General features: G+C 40.3%; 3 protein-coding genes across 5 annotated transcripts; 2 read left to right on the top strand and 1 right to left on the bottom strand.

The window, feature by feature from the left end:
• The first annotated feature begins 72 nt into the window (after positions 1-72).
• Positions 73-2,366, top strand: tmem251 (transmembrane protein 251). 2 transcript variants are annotated; one of them, XM_027147514.2, is made up of 2 exons: positions 73-229; positions 1,199-2,366. In XM_027147514.2, exon 2 carries the CDS (start codon positions 1,214-1,216, stop codon positions 1,637-1,639), a length of 426 nt encoding a protein of 141 aa, XP_027003315.2. In that variant the 5' UTR covers positions 73-229; positions 1,199-1,213; the 3' UTR covers positions 1,640-2,366. The 2 variants fall into 2 exon arrangements, with proteins under 2 accessions (XP_027003315.2, XP_047657938.1); XM_047801982.1 differs by having other exon boundaries at positions 133-245.
• Positions 2,367-4,199: 1,833 nt separating this feature from the next.
• On the bottom strand, positions 4,200-5,095 carry si:dkeyp-55f12.3 (uncharacterized protein LOC568418 homolog). The gene is made up of 2 exons (XM_027147511.2): positions 4,848-5,095; positions 4,200-4,541 (listed from the first exon to the last, which is right to left on the bottom strand). The coding sequence occupies exons 1-2, from the start codon at positions 5,041-5,043 to the stop codon at positions 4,405-4,407; spliced, it is 333 nt and encodes a 110-aa protein (XP_027003312.2). The 5' UTR covers positions 5,044-5,095; the 3' UTR covers positions 4,200-4,404.
• Positions 5,096-6,124: 1,029 nt separating this feature from the next.
• Positions 6,125-12,826, top strand: ubr7 (ubiquitin protein ligase E3 component n-recognin 7). Of its 2 annotated transcripts, XM_027147508.2 has the most exons (12): positions 6,125-6,354; positions 6,483-6,690; positions 8,127-8,260; positions 8,500-8,560; positions 8,648-8,743; positions 8,933-8,986; positions 9,215-9,320; positions 9,427-9,536; positions 9,643-9,864; positions 10,042-10,213; positions 10,696-10,757; positions 12,335-12,826. In XM_027147508.2, exons 2-12 carry the CDS (start codon positions 6,511-6,513, stop codon positions 12,425-12,427), a joined length of 1,290 nt encoding a protein of 429 aa, XP_027003309.2. In that variant the 5' UTR covers positions 6,125-6,354; positions 6,483-6,510; the 3' UTR covers positions 12,428-12,826. The 2 variants fall into 2 exon arrangements, with proteins under 2 accessions (XP_027003309.2, XP_027003310.2); XM_027147509.2 differs by having other exon boundaries at positions 6,338-6,690; positions 9,661-9,864.
• Positions 12,827-12,939: the final 113 nt, after the last annotated feature.

Here is a 12,939-nt window from a genome sequence, read left to right as displayed (position 1 = left end):
AACACCGACCCCTTATTAAGAAAGGTGGCGTTTCCAGTGTGAGCCGCTAGAGGGCAGCAAATGCGCAGCACGCTGGTGTTAAACCGCAGCAGAAGCAGCGCTCAAGTTCCCGGATGTTCCCGATTTGAGGAAGTCAGTCACATGACAACAAACCGCAGGGAAGCAGCTGATGAGCTTTTTACTGTTTATTTATCTGTAAATATATAAACATAAAGCCTGAGAGACCACAGTGAGTACTAACCGCTGTAAATGGCTGTTATTCTGACCTATTAATGAGGAGTTTATTGTGAACTTTCGATAAATTAAAGCCGAGCTATTGTCCTGAAGTCTAATGTGTTTAACTATTAAGTATTAGCTTCAGACTCAAATCAACACGATTAGTGATATGAAGTGGTATTTTACACCAAAACTCACTGATGACATGAAGAACATGACATTACACTTAATTACATGACATTACACTTAATTACATGACATTACACTTTATTACATGACATTACACTTAATTACATGACATTACACTTAATTACAGGACGTTACATGTCTTTACAGGACGTTTACAGGACGTTACGTGTCTTTAAAGGACGTTAGATGTCGGTTACAGGATGTTACATGTTGTTACAGGACGTTTACAGGACATTACAGGACGTTAGATGTCGTTACAGGACGTTACGCGGCGTTACATGAAGTTACAGGACGTTTACAGGACATTACAGGATGTTACATGTTGTTACAGGACGTTTACAGGACATTACAGGACGTTAGATGTCGTTACAGGACGTTACGCGGCGTTACATGTTGTTACAGGACGTTTACAGGACATTACAGGATGTTACATGTTGTTACAGGACGTTTACAGGACATTACAGGATGTTAGATGTCGTTACAGGATGTTACATGATGTTACGCGGCGTTACATGAAGTTACAGGACGTGACGCAACATGACGTTAAAGGATGCTACAGGACGTTACACGACGTGACGGGACGCTACAGGATGTGACAGGATGTTACATGACGTTACATCTCAGCATTACAGATCATACAGAAAGCAAACAAAAGCTTTTGTAGATTTAAACAAACCCCTAAATGAGATATAATTAGTCTTAAAGTCTTGTTTTTTTTTTTTATCCTTTTCCATGACTGTGAAAGCTTAAAGTTGAAGCTGCTGTAGTGTTGAGTTAATCAGTGTTGTTTCAGACAGGAGCATGGAGAATGATGAACTTTCGCCAGAGGATGGGATGGATCGGTGTGTCCGTGTACTTGATGGTTAGCATCACAGCAGTTTATTACATTTTCGAGATCAATCAGACGTACAACCGACTGACGCTGGAGAAGACGAGCGGGACACACCCACCCATGCAGCGTGACGCAGACTCCGCCCACTCTCCGTTCTCTCTGTCCTCCTGGATGCAGAGCGTGAAGTCGCGGCTCCTCCTGATGCCCTTCTGGCTGTGGGCGGTCCTCTTCCTCGTCCCGTACATACAGGTCTTCCTCTTCCTCTACTCCTGCACCAGAGCCGACCCCAAGACCGTGGGTTACTGCATCCTGCCCATCTGCCTCGCCCTGCTCTGTAACAGACACGCCTCCTTCACCAAGGCGTCCAATCAGATCAGCAGACTGCAGCTGATTGACACCTGATGTGGGCGGGGCTTCTATACGGTTTATTCACAGGAACAAAACATTCAGATGAACGACGAGACGAGCGACGCTTTCTACAGTCTGCTAAATCACTCCAAACTACTTTATACCATCAAATAAATCAGTACTTTAAACTCATGATGATGATGATGATGATGATGATGAATGAACCAACTCGACTAGGATTATTTTTAATTTTTATTTAACAGTTTGGACCCGGTACACAAAATAAAAACAATAATAAATAAATGATTTCTTTCTTTTTTTTTCTTTTTTTTATATAATAATAAGATATATATATTTTTTATAAACTCTGAGCAAGTCGCCTTGTAATTAAAGTTGTGGTAAAGTTACACGTTAGTTTTATTTAAATCTTTACACGTCCCTCAGATTGTTTAAGTACACGTAAAAGAAAAATACAAAATCTGATCAAATGAAGCTTGAATCAATAATTTATTCAAATTAGTCTTTAATAAGTGAATAATAATTAAAGTTAATAAGTTAATAATTGAAAGCTGTAAAAATTGTTGAGATTTTATTTATTTAGTTACATTTTGATTTGATTTTGTTCTTTATTGTTTTCTCAGAAAGTGAAATCTCTTTTCTGCTGTTCGTTAAGCAGCTGCAGTCGTGTGGGGTTTTGTTTTAAACACAAATCTACTTCAGTGTCAAAATCCGTTTATAAAAATAAAACACAAATTTAAATAAAACTTGCAATAAGACTGTTTTTTTTTTTAAATTAATGAATGCCTTTTTTAATAAAATGATGGTTGTGTTCAGTGTTGTATAAAGTACTAGACAGCGATACTCGAGTAAAAGTACAAGTATCGTACTAGAAAAAGACTTTGGTAGAAGTGAAAGTCACCTTTTAGAATATTACTCAAGTAAAAGCCTTAAAGTATCTGATATTTACTGTACTTAAGTATCAAAAGTACTTTTCTGATATTAAATGTACTTAAGTATTTGAAGTAAAAGTAAAAAGTAAAATTTCAGTGATTTTCAGTAGGTATAAGATCAGGGGCAGTTCTAGGGTTTCATCTTTAGGGGTTTTATCCCTCAGTGAGAATTTAAAACAAGAAGAGTTTTATATTATATATTATATGACTACACAGTAAGCCAAAAGTTATGGTATTATTAAATGGTAAAAGTGGACACCAAAATTTTATGCATGATGTAATGATGCCAGTCTTGAATCAGATCAGTTCATGTGTGTGTGCATTCTCTACAAACAGTGTGTCCGATGAATGACGTCATTAATATAAATATTCACAAGACAAAGACCAAATCAATAAATGTTATTTTTATTTAGTATTGTATGGATTGTTTGCATTAATATTTTGTTTGTGCTACAAATCTGGTAATAAGAATAGTGACATTTCACTGCTTTTGATTGCCGTATTTGCGGCTTTCAGCCGAATAAACGCTTCCAGCTCTGACTGCGCGTGCACGCTGCGCGTACCTGTGCTTCTCCGTAGAGCGTGCAGAGCGTAATGTAATCTAGGCGCAGTGATACACCAAACATCTCTTATTACAGTCACACACATTTCTGCTGAGTTTATTTTGTAGTAACGAGTAACGAAGATGTTTAGTGGAAATATAACGGAGTAAAAGTGTACATTTTATCTAGGAAATGTAGTGGAGTAAAAGTGAAAGTTGATATTAATTTAAATAGGAAAGTAAAGTACAGATACGTGACATTTCTACTTAAGTACAGTAACGAAGTGTTTGTACTCCGTTACATTACAACACTGGTTGTGTTCCGGACACTGCGGAAGTTTCTCTGGACTTCACGTCTTTATGCCTTATGAGTTTCGAGTGTTCGGGAAGATTGTGTGCGAATTTTATTGTTTTTGTTTTTTTTTTCTCTAATAAATGTGACAGAGTTTCGGGACACTTCAGATCTTCAGTCGCTGATGAAACTGAATCGTTTTAGAGAAAATAAATCAGAAACTTTAAAGACTTGAACAGCAAAGTAGAAGTCTCCAAAATTGTTGTGTGCAAAAATTTGGGAAAGTTACTTTGAATTACAATCTATTTTTTCTTTGACCAGAAAAAAATTACTGCTCACAAACCGGGGAAGTCTCTCACTGCTCTGACCTCATCGTACTCGCCCCAGACAGCTACTTGGGTCGAAACAGAAGACTTGTTTACATTAATAAATGATTCAGAATTATTTTTGTTCATCTTGTATAGAACACAAAAGATCATAAAGTTTCTCTAAGCAGTCGGTTCTTGCTCAGATCTGAGCTGCTGTGTTCACAGAACAGTTTGGAAGTAAATCCTGATTTTTATCATTTTTTAGGTTTTCATCATTTTGGATCGTCTTCTTACATTTTGAGAAAATTAAAAAATAAAACCAAAGCTGTATAATAATAAAAATAATAACACATAATAATAATAATAATAATAATAAATGATCATCATAAAAAGTTCCAGATTAAATTTGTACCAAACTTTTTAAATACAGAATTAAACACTTTTCTGCCTTAAACACTCTTTAGTTCTTTAGAAATATTAAGAGTAACATTTTAATAATGTTATAAATCACCACATTCACATTTTATAACATTTTAACATCTTTATTAAAAAATATCGGTATTGTATTTTTTATTTTATTCATCTTATTTAGAGGAAAAGTGTTGCTCGGTCTCCAATAAACTTCCCTTTACACTGTTTTTACACCTTTTTCGTGTCTTAACTGAAGCTTCATTTCCCAGGAGCTAAAAATCCTGCTGAGTTTTAGAAAAGGTTCAGAGACGTGGAGCTCAGGACGGTGTGATGGTCTTCAGACGCTTCGCTGGAGGTTCACACTTTAATTTAACTGCAGTGGTTTCTTTAGTGGCGCCTTCATCACCCTCCTCCTCGTCCTCCTCATCATCTTCCTCCTCTTCATCATCATCAGCTAGATTGGAAAAATAAATATAAATAGTTAGCAATGACCACAGATGAAGCTGTTATGATCAATTATTTTCTATATTTAAATCTCCTAATTAGAAAATCTTAAATATGCAAATCATGCAAATGATATACATAAATATGTAAATGAGACCCATGACGTCACGCGCAGACTTTTCATGCCCTAATAACTACATGGTTCTTTATAAAAATAAAAAAAAAACCCACTGAAGCACCGGACACGTTGTTGTGTTTATTTATGAATATATATATATATATATATATATATTAATTAGTTAGCTCGTTAGCTAACCGTGCGCGAGACACTCTCCTCTGTCCGCGTTTAAACCTCTGTCTTCTTCCACGAGCTCCGTTAAAACCACCGAAATCTCCGAGTTTATCTTCTTCACTCCCTCGATGATGGATTTTAGATTATTCTCAGCCTCCACTGTGAACTTAGTCGTTCTCCCATCTTTACATTTCAATTCTCCCTTCAACGTGCACGCCATGTTTGTTGACTAGAAGCTGTAACCTCTGACCTCTGTATAGACGCGTCAAGGCGCCGCCATCTTGGATAGGGCTTAGTCATGTTAGACCACATGGTAAAGATCAAAACCAGAGAGATGATGGATGGATAAAAGCAGATTGTACATGTTTATTTAATAAAGGACTTTGTGTATGAGTTAGAACAAGACTGTTATTACACTTATTTAAACATGTTCTGTAAAGCTGCTTTGAGACAATGTCTATTGTAAAAAGCGCTATACAAATAAACTTGAATTGAATCGAATAAAACAATGTGTGGTTTTTGTGCTGATCTAAAGAACTTTCCTCAATTGTAAGCATCTTAAAATAAACACCTAAATGAAATAAGTATTTCTATTGAATTTTAATGTCAGTACCAACAGGAATATGTTAAAAATATACATTATTATAGATATTACATAATATACATTAGATTCCTAATAGCAAAGCTGATGTGGCCAAATTTCATCACAAGACCGGGACAGAAAAATTGCCGATTAAAACCAAAAGTGGGCCAAAATATTATTACTAGTATTATATATTACAATATTATATTAGATATTATAATCAAGTCAAGTTAAGAAACTTTTTATATATAATATTAAAGTATATATTATATTACTACTACTAAATTATATTAATATATATTATATATTACTACTACTATATTATAGATAATATTACTACTAATAATAATTTGTGCACGTGCTACAAAAGACCAATTACTGCTAAGTGATGTAAATGTAAGACGAGAAATCAACTTCATCCTCAGTTCAATTTCTCACTACGTTTTGTTCCGGAACAATAAACTCCTAAACTATCCGCGTGTTTGACAGGAGAGCAGTAAAATCTGCACTAAATGGACTGAACACAAAGTTACATCATCAGACCGCGACTCACTTGTGAAATTCGAACCTTTCCAATATGGCGGACGCGTTGACGTGAAGTAACTTAGCAGCGTCTCTAACGTTGTTTTCACTGTTTGGTTACATCTTTAACGGCTTCGGCGAATTTAAATAAATAAATAAATAAATAAATAAATAAATAAATAAATAAATAAATAAATAATGCTATATATAATGCAGCGTAACCGGTGTACAAACATAAGTCGGGTATGAAATATTTAACAGTAAGCAGAAATTAAACTGAAAATAAATAAAAAATAAATATATCGTTCAAAGCAAAATGAAAAATAAACTTTCCCGCCAAAACAGCAGTGATTTGCATAAAGCGGAAACGGAACTGTGTTTGTTATTATTACAATGCGAATTTTGTAAATAAAAAACCCATAACAGGTATAAAAACGCTGACAGATTTTATAAATGTGGTTAAATATTAACTGTGTTTAAGTTGAGTTATTTTTCTGGAGTCTCCTCCGAGGTGAAGCGGAAGTGATCGTGTATGTGTTTGTGTGCGCGCGCAGCGTCAGAGTTAGCAGAGTTAGCTGCAGCATGGCGACGGAGGGAGAGAGTGAGAGACAGAGAGAAGGAGAGAGAGAAGGAGAGAGAGAAGGAGAGAGAGAGGAGGCGACCGTGTCTCTGGTGGACGTGCTGGAGGAGGATGAGGAGCTGGAGCAGGAAGCGTCGGCTGTGCTGGGAGGAAGCGACTCGGAGAAGTGTTCATACCCTGAGGTGAGGTGTGTGTGTACTGTGTAGGGGATAAACACCACACCACACTGTGTAGGGGATAAACACCACACCACACTGTGTAGGGGATAAACACAACACCACCACACTGTGTAGGGGATAAACACAACACCACCACACTGTGTAGGGGATAAACACAACACCACCACACTGTGTAGGGGATAAACACAACACCACACTGTGTAGGGGATAAACACAACACCACACTGTGTAGGGGATAAACACCACACCACACTGTGTAGGGGATAAACACAACACCACCACACTGTGTAGGGGATAAACACAACACCACACTGTGTAGGGGATAAACACAACACCACCACACTGTGTAGGGGATAAACACAACACCACACTGTGTAGGGGATAAACACAACACCACACTGTGTAGGGGATAAACACAACACCACACTGTGTAGGGGATAAACACAACACCACACTGTGTAGGGGATAAACACAACACCACACTGTGTAGGGGATAAACACAACACCACCACACTGTGTAGGGGATAAACACCACACCACACTGTGTAGGGGATAAACACAACACCACCACACTGTGTAGGGGATAAACACAACACCACCACACTGTGTAGGGGATAAACACAACACCACCACACTGTGTAGGGGATAAACACAACACCACCACACTGTGTAGGGGATAAACACAACACCACCACACTGTGTAGGGGATAAACACAACACCACCACACTGTGTAGGGGATAAACACCACACCACACTGTGTAGGGGATAAACACAACACCACCACACTGTGTAGGGGATAAACACAACACCACCACACTGTGTAGGGGATAAACACAACACCACACTGTGTAGGGGATAAACACAACAACACACTGTGTAGGGGATAAACACAACACCACACTGTGTAGGGGATAAACACCACACCACACTGTGTAGGGGATAAACACAACACCACACTGTGTAGGGGATAAACACAACACCACACTGTGTAGGGGATAAACACAACACCACACTGTGTAGGGGATAAACACAACACCACACTGTGTAGGGGATAAACACAACACCACACTGTGTAGGGGATAAACACCACACCACACTGTGTAGGGGATAAACACCACACCACACTGTGTAGGGGATAAACACAACACCACACTGTGTAGGGGATAAACACCACCACACTGTAGGGGATAAACACCACACCATCGCACCGTGTAGGGGATAAACACCACACCATCGCACCGTGTAGGGGATAAACACCACACCATCGCACCGTGTAGGGGATAAACACCACACCATCGCACCGTGTAGGGGATAAACACAACACCATCGCACCGTGTAGGGGATAAACACCACACCACACTGTGGATACAGTAGCAGTGCACTTTGTATGGCATAGGGCACTGATGTGGGATGTGATGATGTCATTGTGGTGTTCTAGGGCCATGTGAAGCGTCAGGCTCTGTATGCGTGTAACACCTGCACACCAAAAGGAGGAGAACCAGCAGGAATCTGTCTCGCATGTTCATACAAGTGTCATGAAGGTCACGAACTGTTTGAGCTCTACACCAAGAGGTCAGTACAACCACGAGGGCTAGATTCTGTCTGTGCCTGGCTGTCTCTGTCTCTCTCTGTCCGTGTCTCTCTCTTTCTCTCTTTCTGTGTGTTTGTCTCTGTCTGTCTCTCTGCCTCTCTCTGTGTCTCTGTCTGTGTTTGTGTGTTTCTCTGTCTGTGTCTCTCTCTGTGTCTCTGTCTGTCTGTGTGTCTTGCTCTGTCTGTCTCACACACACACCCTTTTTGATCCTCCTCCACAGGAATTTCCGGTGTGACTGTGGGAATGAGAAGTTTGGAGAGATGGAGTGCAGGTTATTCCCAGTGAGTTCTCGTTGTTTTTTTTCTGTGTTTCTTGCCGTGATGTTGATTTAGAGTCTGCGTGTGATCACGTGTCACTGTGTCTCTCAGGAGAAAGAGAAGACCAACTGTGGAAATAAATACAGTCACAATTTTTTCGGTCTGTACTGCACGTGCGAGAGGCCGTACCCCGACCCGGAGGACGAGGTAAATAAGCAGATACAGCAGTATTACTGTGGGGCTGCGCTTTCTGCTGTTAACAACACACGTGTAACATGGTGATGAGTGAAGAGCTCAGGGCCATGAAGAAACATCTGAGAGCTTCATGTACTGAGAGCTTGTCTTGTAGTTTGACTGCATTAATGTAATACTGTGTGTGTGTGTGTGTGTTTTCAGGTTGCAGATGAGATGATCCAGTGTGTGGTGTGTGAGGACTGGCTGCATGGCCGGGTGAGTTTTTACTCCATTGTGTGTTTGCAGTGAGGACACAGTTACTTCAATATATCTGATTATACAAACACACACACACACACACACACACAAACCTCTCTATGCTTTAGCTGTAAAAATGACCTATATTATTTAAATGCAGCTTAAGATTACATGCATGTGAGTGTTTCACCGTCTTTCTCTGTCTCTCTCTCTCTCTCTCTCACACACACACACACCTGCTCTCAGCACTTGGGCTGTGTGGTCCCGGAGTGTGTGGAACTTCAAGAAATGATCTGTGAGTCCTGCATGAATAAATCTCCGTTCCTCTGGACCTACGCTGCTCACCTCGCTGGTATCGTTTCATTATTTAAACAACGTTGTGTATTTTATCGTACGGCTGTTTTCATTTACACACTTTTTTAAAAAGAATTGAATTTAATATTTTGTCTTTTCCTCAGTGAGTCCTACGGTGAAGGTGTGTAAAGAAGAGGAGGACGGCGCGAGAGTGGAGGTGGAGCATGATGAAGAGGAGAATAAAACAGAAGTCAGGAGCTCACCGAATGAAAAGGTGTGTGTTATCGCGGCCGACCAATAGGTGGCGGTGTAACACATCATATTCCTTCTTGACATTTCCTCAGTGACTCCTTTTGTGTATGCTGGATGTCTGTCTGCAGGTGGAGGCGTGTGAGAAGGTGGAGGCGTGTGAGAAGGTGGAGGCGTGTGAGAAGGTGGAGGTGAACGGGACGTCCGGTTGTAAGAGGAAGCGGCAGGAGGCTGAAGGTTCAGGATGCAGGTTTCAGGAGATGAAGATGTCAGGAAAGAGCCGTGTTCAGCAGGGAGCCGTGTTCTGGCCCTCAGCGTGGCGCACTAAACTCTGTTCCTGTCAACGCTGTAAGGTACAAACACACACACACACACACTGAAAGTATAAACTGTAAGGTATAATAAGTGAAACATAATAAAAATATTTCGTTGAAAAAAAAATACAACATACTGAATTATGATAAAATGGGTATAAAATACAGTAGTGTATTTGGGTGTAGTTGTGTCATTCTGCGCCCCTGTGTGATTAGTGTGTGTTCGCGGAGGGCGGAGTCTCCTTCCTGTTGGATGACACCGACACGGTGCTCGCTTACGAGAACAAGGGCAAAACCACAGAGCAGGCAAACGGAGGGGAGGCTCGAGACCCACTCATGTCTGCTCTCGACAACCTGAACCGTGTTCAGCAACTCGAGATCATTCACGGTACACACACACACGCACACACACACACACACACACACAGTGACAGGAAGTAGAGTTTAGTGTTAATGTGGATGTATAACTAGATATTTAAATATATATGTCATAGTCAAAATGTCAGTAATCGTGGTTGATTGTCGTCCTGAGTCACAGCCTCCAACACCAGAGCAATGAATTATTGATCTGATTACAGTCAGATGTAAAGTTCCTGAAACACGTCACTCGCTCTCAGGAGCACAGACGGGTGGCGTTGTCTTGGTGGGCGGGGCTTATGCTAAACAGTCTGTCAATCACAGAGGGCAGGTAGTGATTACCTCTGTGTGTGTTTATCTCAGACGAAGCCTGTGAGACCAAATTTGGGTGAAAAGAACATGTCCATTGTTTACACTTAACCTGAGGGTTGGACCTGCGCCGTGAGTCCTGAACACGTGCAGGTGTGTTAGTGTGTGTGTGTGTGTGACGAGTGTGTGTTGTGTCTTCTGTAGAGTATAACGATATGAAGACAGAGCTGAAGGATTACTTGCAGAGATTTGCAGCAGAGGGAAAGGTACGTTCCTGAAATCCTCAGTCTCACTGCTGTGCATTAACACTGTGTTGAGTCTCTACATACACAACCTACACAAGCCCCATCTGGGGTGTCTGGAGCTACGGTATAAAATAAATAACTTATTAACCTTTACTCATTTACCATGTCTTAGTTTTCAGGTGTTTATAAGACACTATATAGGGCTTATAGTGTATATATATACACTAAGGAGATCCGAAGTCCATGATCCTTACACCAATACAACATTTAACTGACTTTATATTACAATCACACCCCCAGTGTCACCCATATGAGGATGGGTTCCCCCTCGAGTCCGGTTCCTCTCAAGGTTTCTTCCTTTACCAATTTAAGGGAGTTTTTCCTTGCCACTGCTGCCTGAGTCACCTCAGACTTGCTCATAGGGGAATAAATACATACACACTGTGAACTATTTATATCTAATAATAATCTAGAATTTTTATTCTGTTAATTCTTTTTTCTTTTATTATTCGTTGTATTTTATTATTATATGTTCTGTAAAGCTGCTTTGAGACCATGTCAAATGTCGAATCGAATTGATTTATAGCACCTCTCTCACACAAGGACACGCCCACATGCTTTGTCAAAACCCCGCCTTAACGTTATTAATGTCACTACAGACAACTTTCCTGCACAGCACCATTACAGTTAGTTAAATGAAACCGGAGACTCCATAAAGTCCATAAATATTTAAACTAAATTCACCACATCAACACTCTAAAAACCAGAGCTACTCCGAGCTGCTACTCCGAGCTGCTACTCCGAGCTGCTACTCCGAGCTGCTACTCCGAGCTGCTACTCCGAGCTGCTACTCCGAGCTGCTACTCCGAGCTGCTACTCCGAGCTGCTACTCCGAGCTGCTACTCCGAGCTGCTGCTCTAGAAAATTAATCAAATCTTTCTGACCAATCACAAAAAGAATTTAAAGGTGGGGTGCATGTTGTTTGAGAAATGCTTCAGAAAACTGAGTCGGGCCAACAAACGTGTAGCCAATGAGCAGAAATGGGCGTGTCTTGTCAATATGTTCAGTGTGCATGTGTGACATTAGCAGAAAGCGATCGAAACATTGACATGGCGGATAAAAAAACGAAACGCGAAAAAAAAAGGCTAAACGGAGCTAAACCTTTCATGGTACAACACAGTACTACAAAAACACATCTGTATTACCGTAGTATTACTCATTAAGTTTATTTATTGATGATAAATATCCCCTCGGTCAGCTGCCCCAACAGGTTCCGCCATAATAGTTTCCTGGGTTACGTATGTGTGGGCGGAGCTATAACAGGGGTGACACCCATTTGAGGTTAGGGGCGTGTTTGTTTTGGTGACTTCAAATGTCAACATTGGCTTTCAAACATCGTGCACCGCCCCTCTAACAGATGAAAAAAGTGGGTGGGGTTTTCATTAATGTAGGAAAAATGTCCATATTATACAGACACATTAAATATAGTGTTTTTTTTAAATATATATATATATAAATAAATATATCCCCCCAGAACAAAGGCCATGTGTGAGTTACTGATCTGAGAGACTATTCCTGCTGTCTGTCTGCTCCACCAGGTGGTGACTCCAGAAGACATCCGTCAGTTCTTTGAAGAGCAGCAGAGTCGTAAGAGACGGAGAGCCAACGCCGAGCAGTACTACTGCAGCTGAACCTGCCTTCTGTAACCCAAACCCTCCGTGTTCACAGTCCTGCTCTTTCTCTAATAAATATAACTCTACAGATGCAGCCACCGATCCAGAAGCCACGGTGTTGGTTATAAGGTTCTGCGTCCGGTGCAGCTGTTACACCGAGACGTTAAAAGATATTCCTGAATAAATGAGTTCGATGTTCAGCACACGGCGAAGTGTCCGGATGTAAAGCCCAGGGTTCACGTCACACGTCACGTTTTTGGTTCGTCTCCCGATAAGGAATCGGATTGAGGATTCGTCTGGGACAAGAATTTGTTGTGACCAAGTAACGATTTTATTCTAATTGTTTTATCTGTACTTTACTCCTCACATTACTTTGTAAATGTATCTTTGAGAGATTAAACGTATTAATACTTTGAATAGGTGTGTTAATGAAGTGATTTAACCACACACACACACACACCACTGTATTATACATCATTAAAATTACACACACAAGAAATACCCCCAAAACTACAGTCCCTGAAATCTCT

This window comes from Tachysurus fulvidraco, chromosome 16 (genome assembly GCF_022655615.1).
Source record: "Tachysurus fulvidraco isolate hzauxx_2018 chromosome 16, HZAU_PFXX_2.0, whole genome shotgun sequence".
Lineage (NCBI taxonomy): Eukaryota > Metazoa > Chordata > Actinopteri > Siluriformes > Bagridae > Tachysurus > Tachysurus fulvidraco.
This window is presented reverse-complemented; position numbering and strand designations above follow the sequence as displayed.

Coding starts and splice junctions, on each gene's coding strand:
- tmem251 (XM_027147514.2), top strand. CDS start 1,214: ATGATGAACTTTCGCCAGAGGATGGGATGGATCGGTGTGTCCGTGTAC.
- ubr7 (XM_027147508.2), top strand. CDS start 6,511: ATGGCGACGGAGGGAGAGAGTGAGAGACAGAGAGAAGGAGAGAGAGAA. Junction 6,691..8,126: donor AGAAGTGTTCATACCCTGAG/GTGAGGTGTGTG, acceptor GTGGTGTTCTAG/GGCCATGTGAAGCGTCAGGC. Junction 9,537..9,642: donor GGAGCTCACCGAATGAAAAG/GTGTGTGTTATC, acceptor GTCTGTCTGCAG/GTGGAGGCGTGTGAGAAGGT.
- si:dkeyp-55f12.3 (XM_027147511.2), bottom strand. CDS start 5,043: ATGGCGTGCACGTTGAAGGGAGAATTGAAATGTAAAGATGGGAGAACG. Junction 4,542..4,847: donor AGGAGAGTGTCTCGCGCACG/GTTAGCTAACGA, acceptor TTTCCAATCTAG/CTGATGATGATGAAGAGGAG.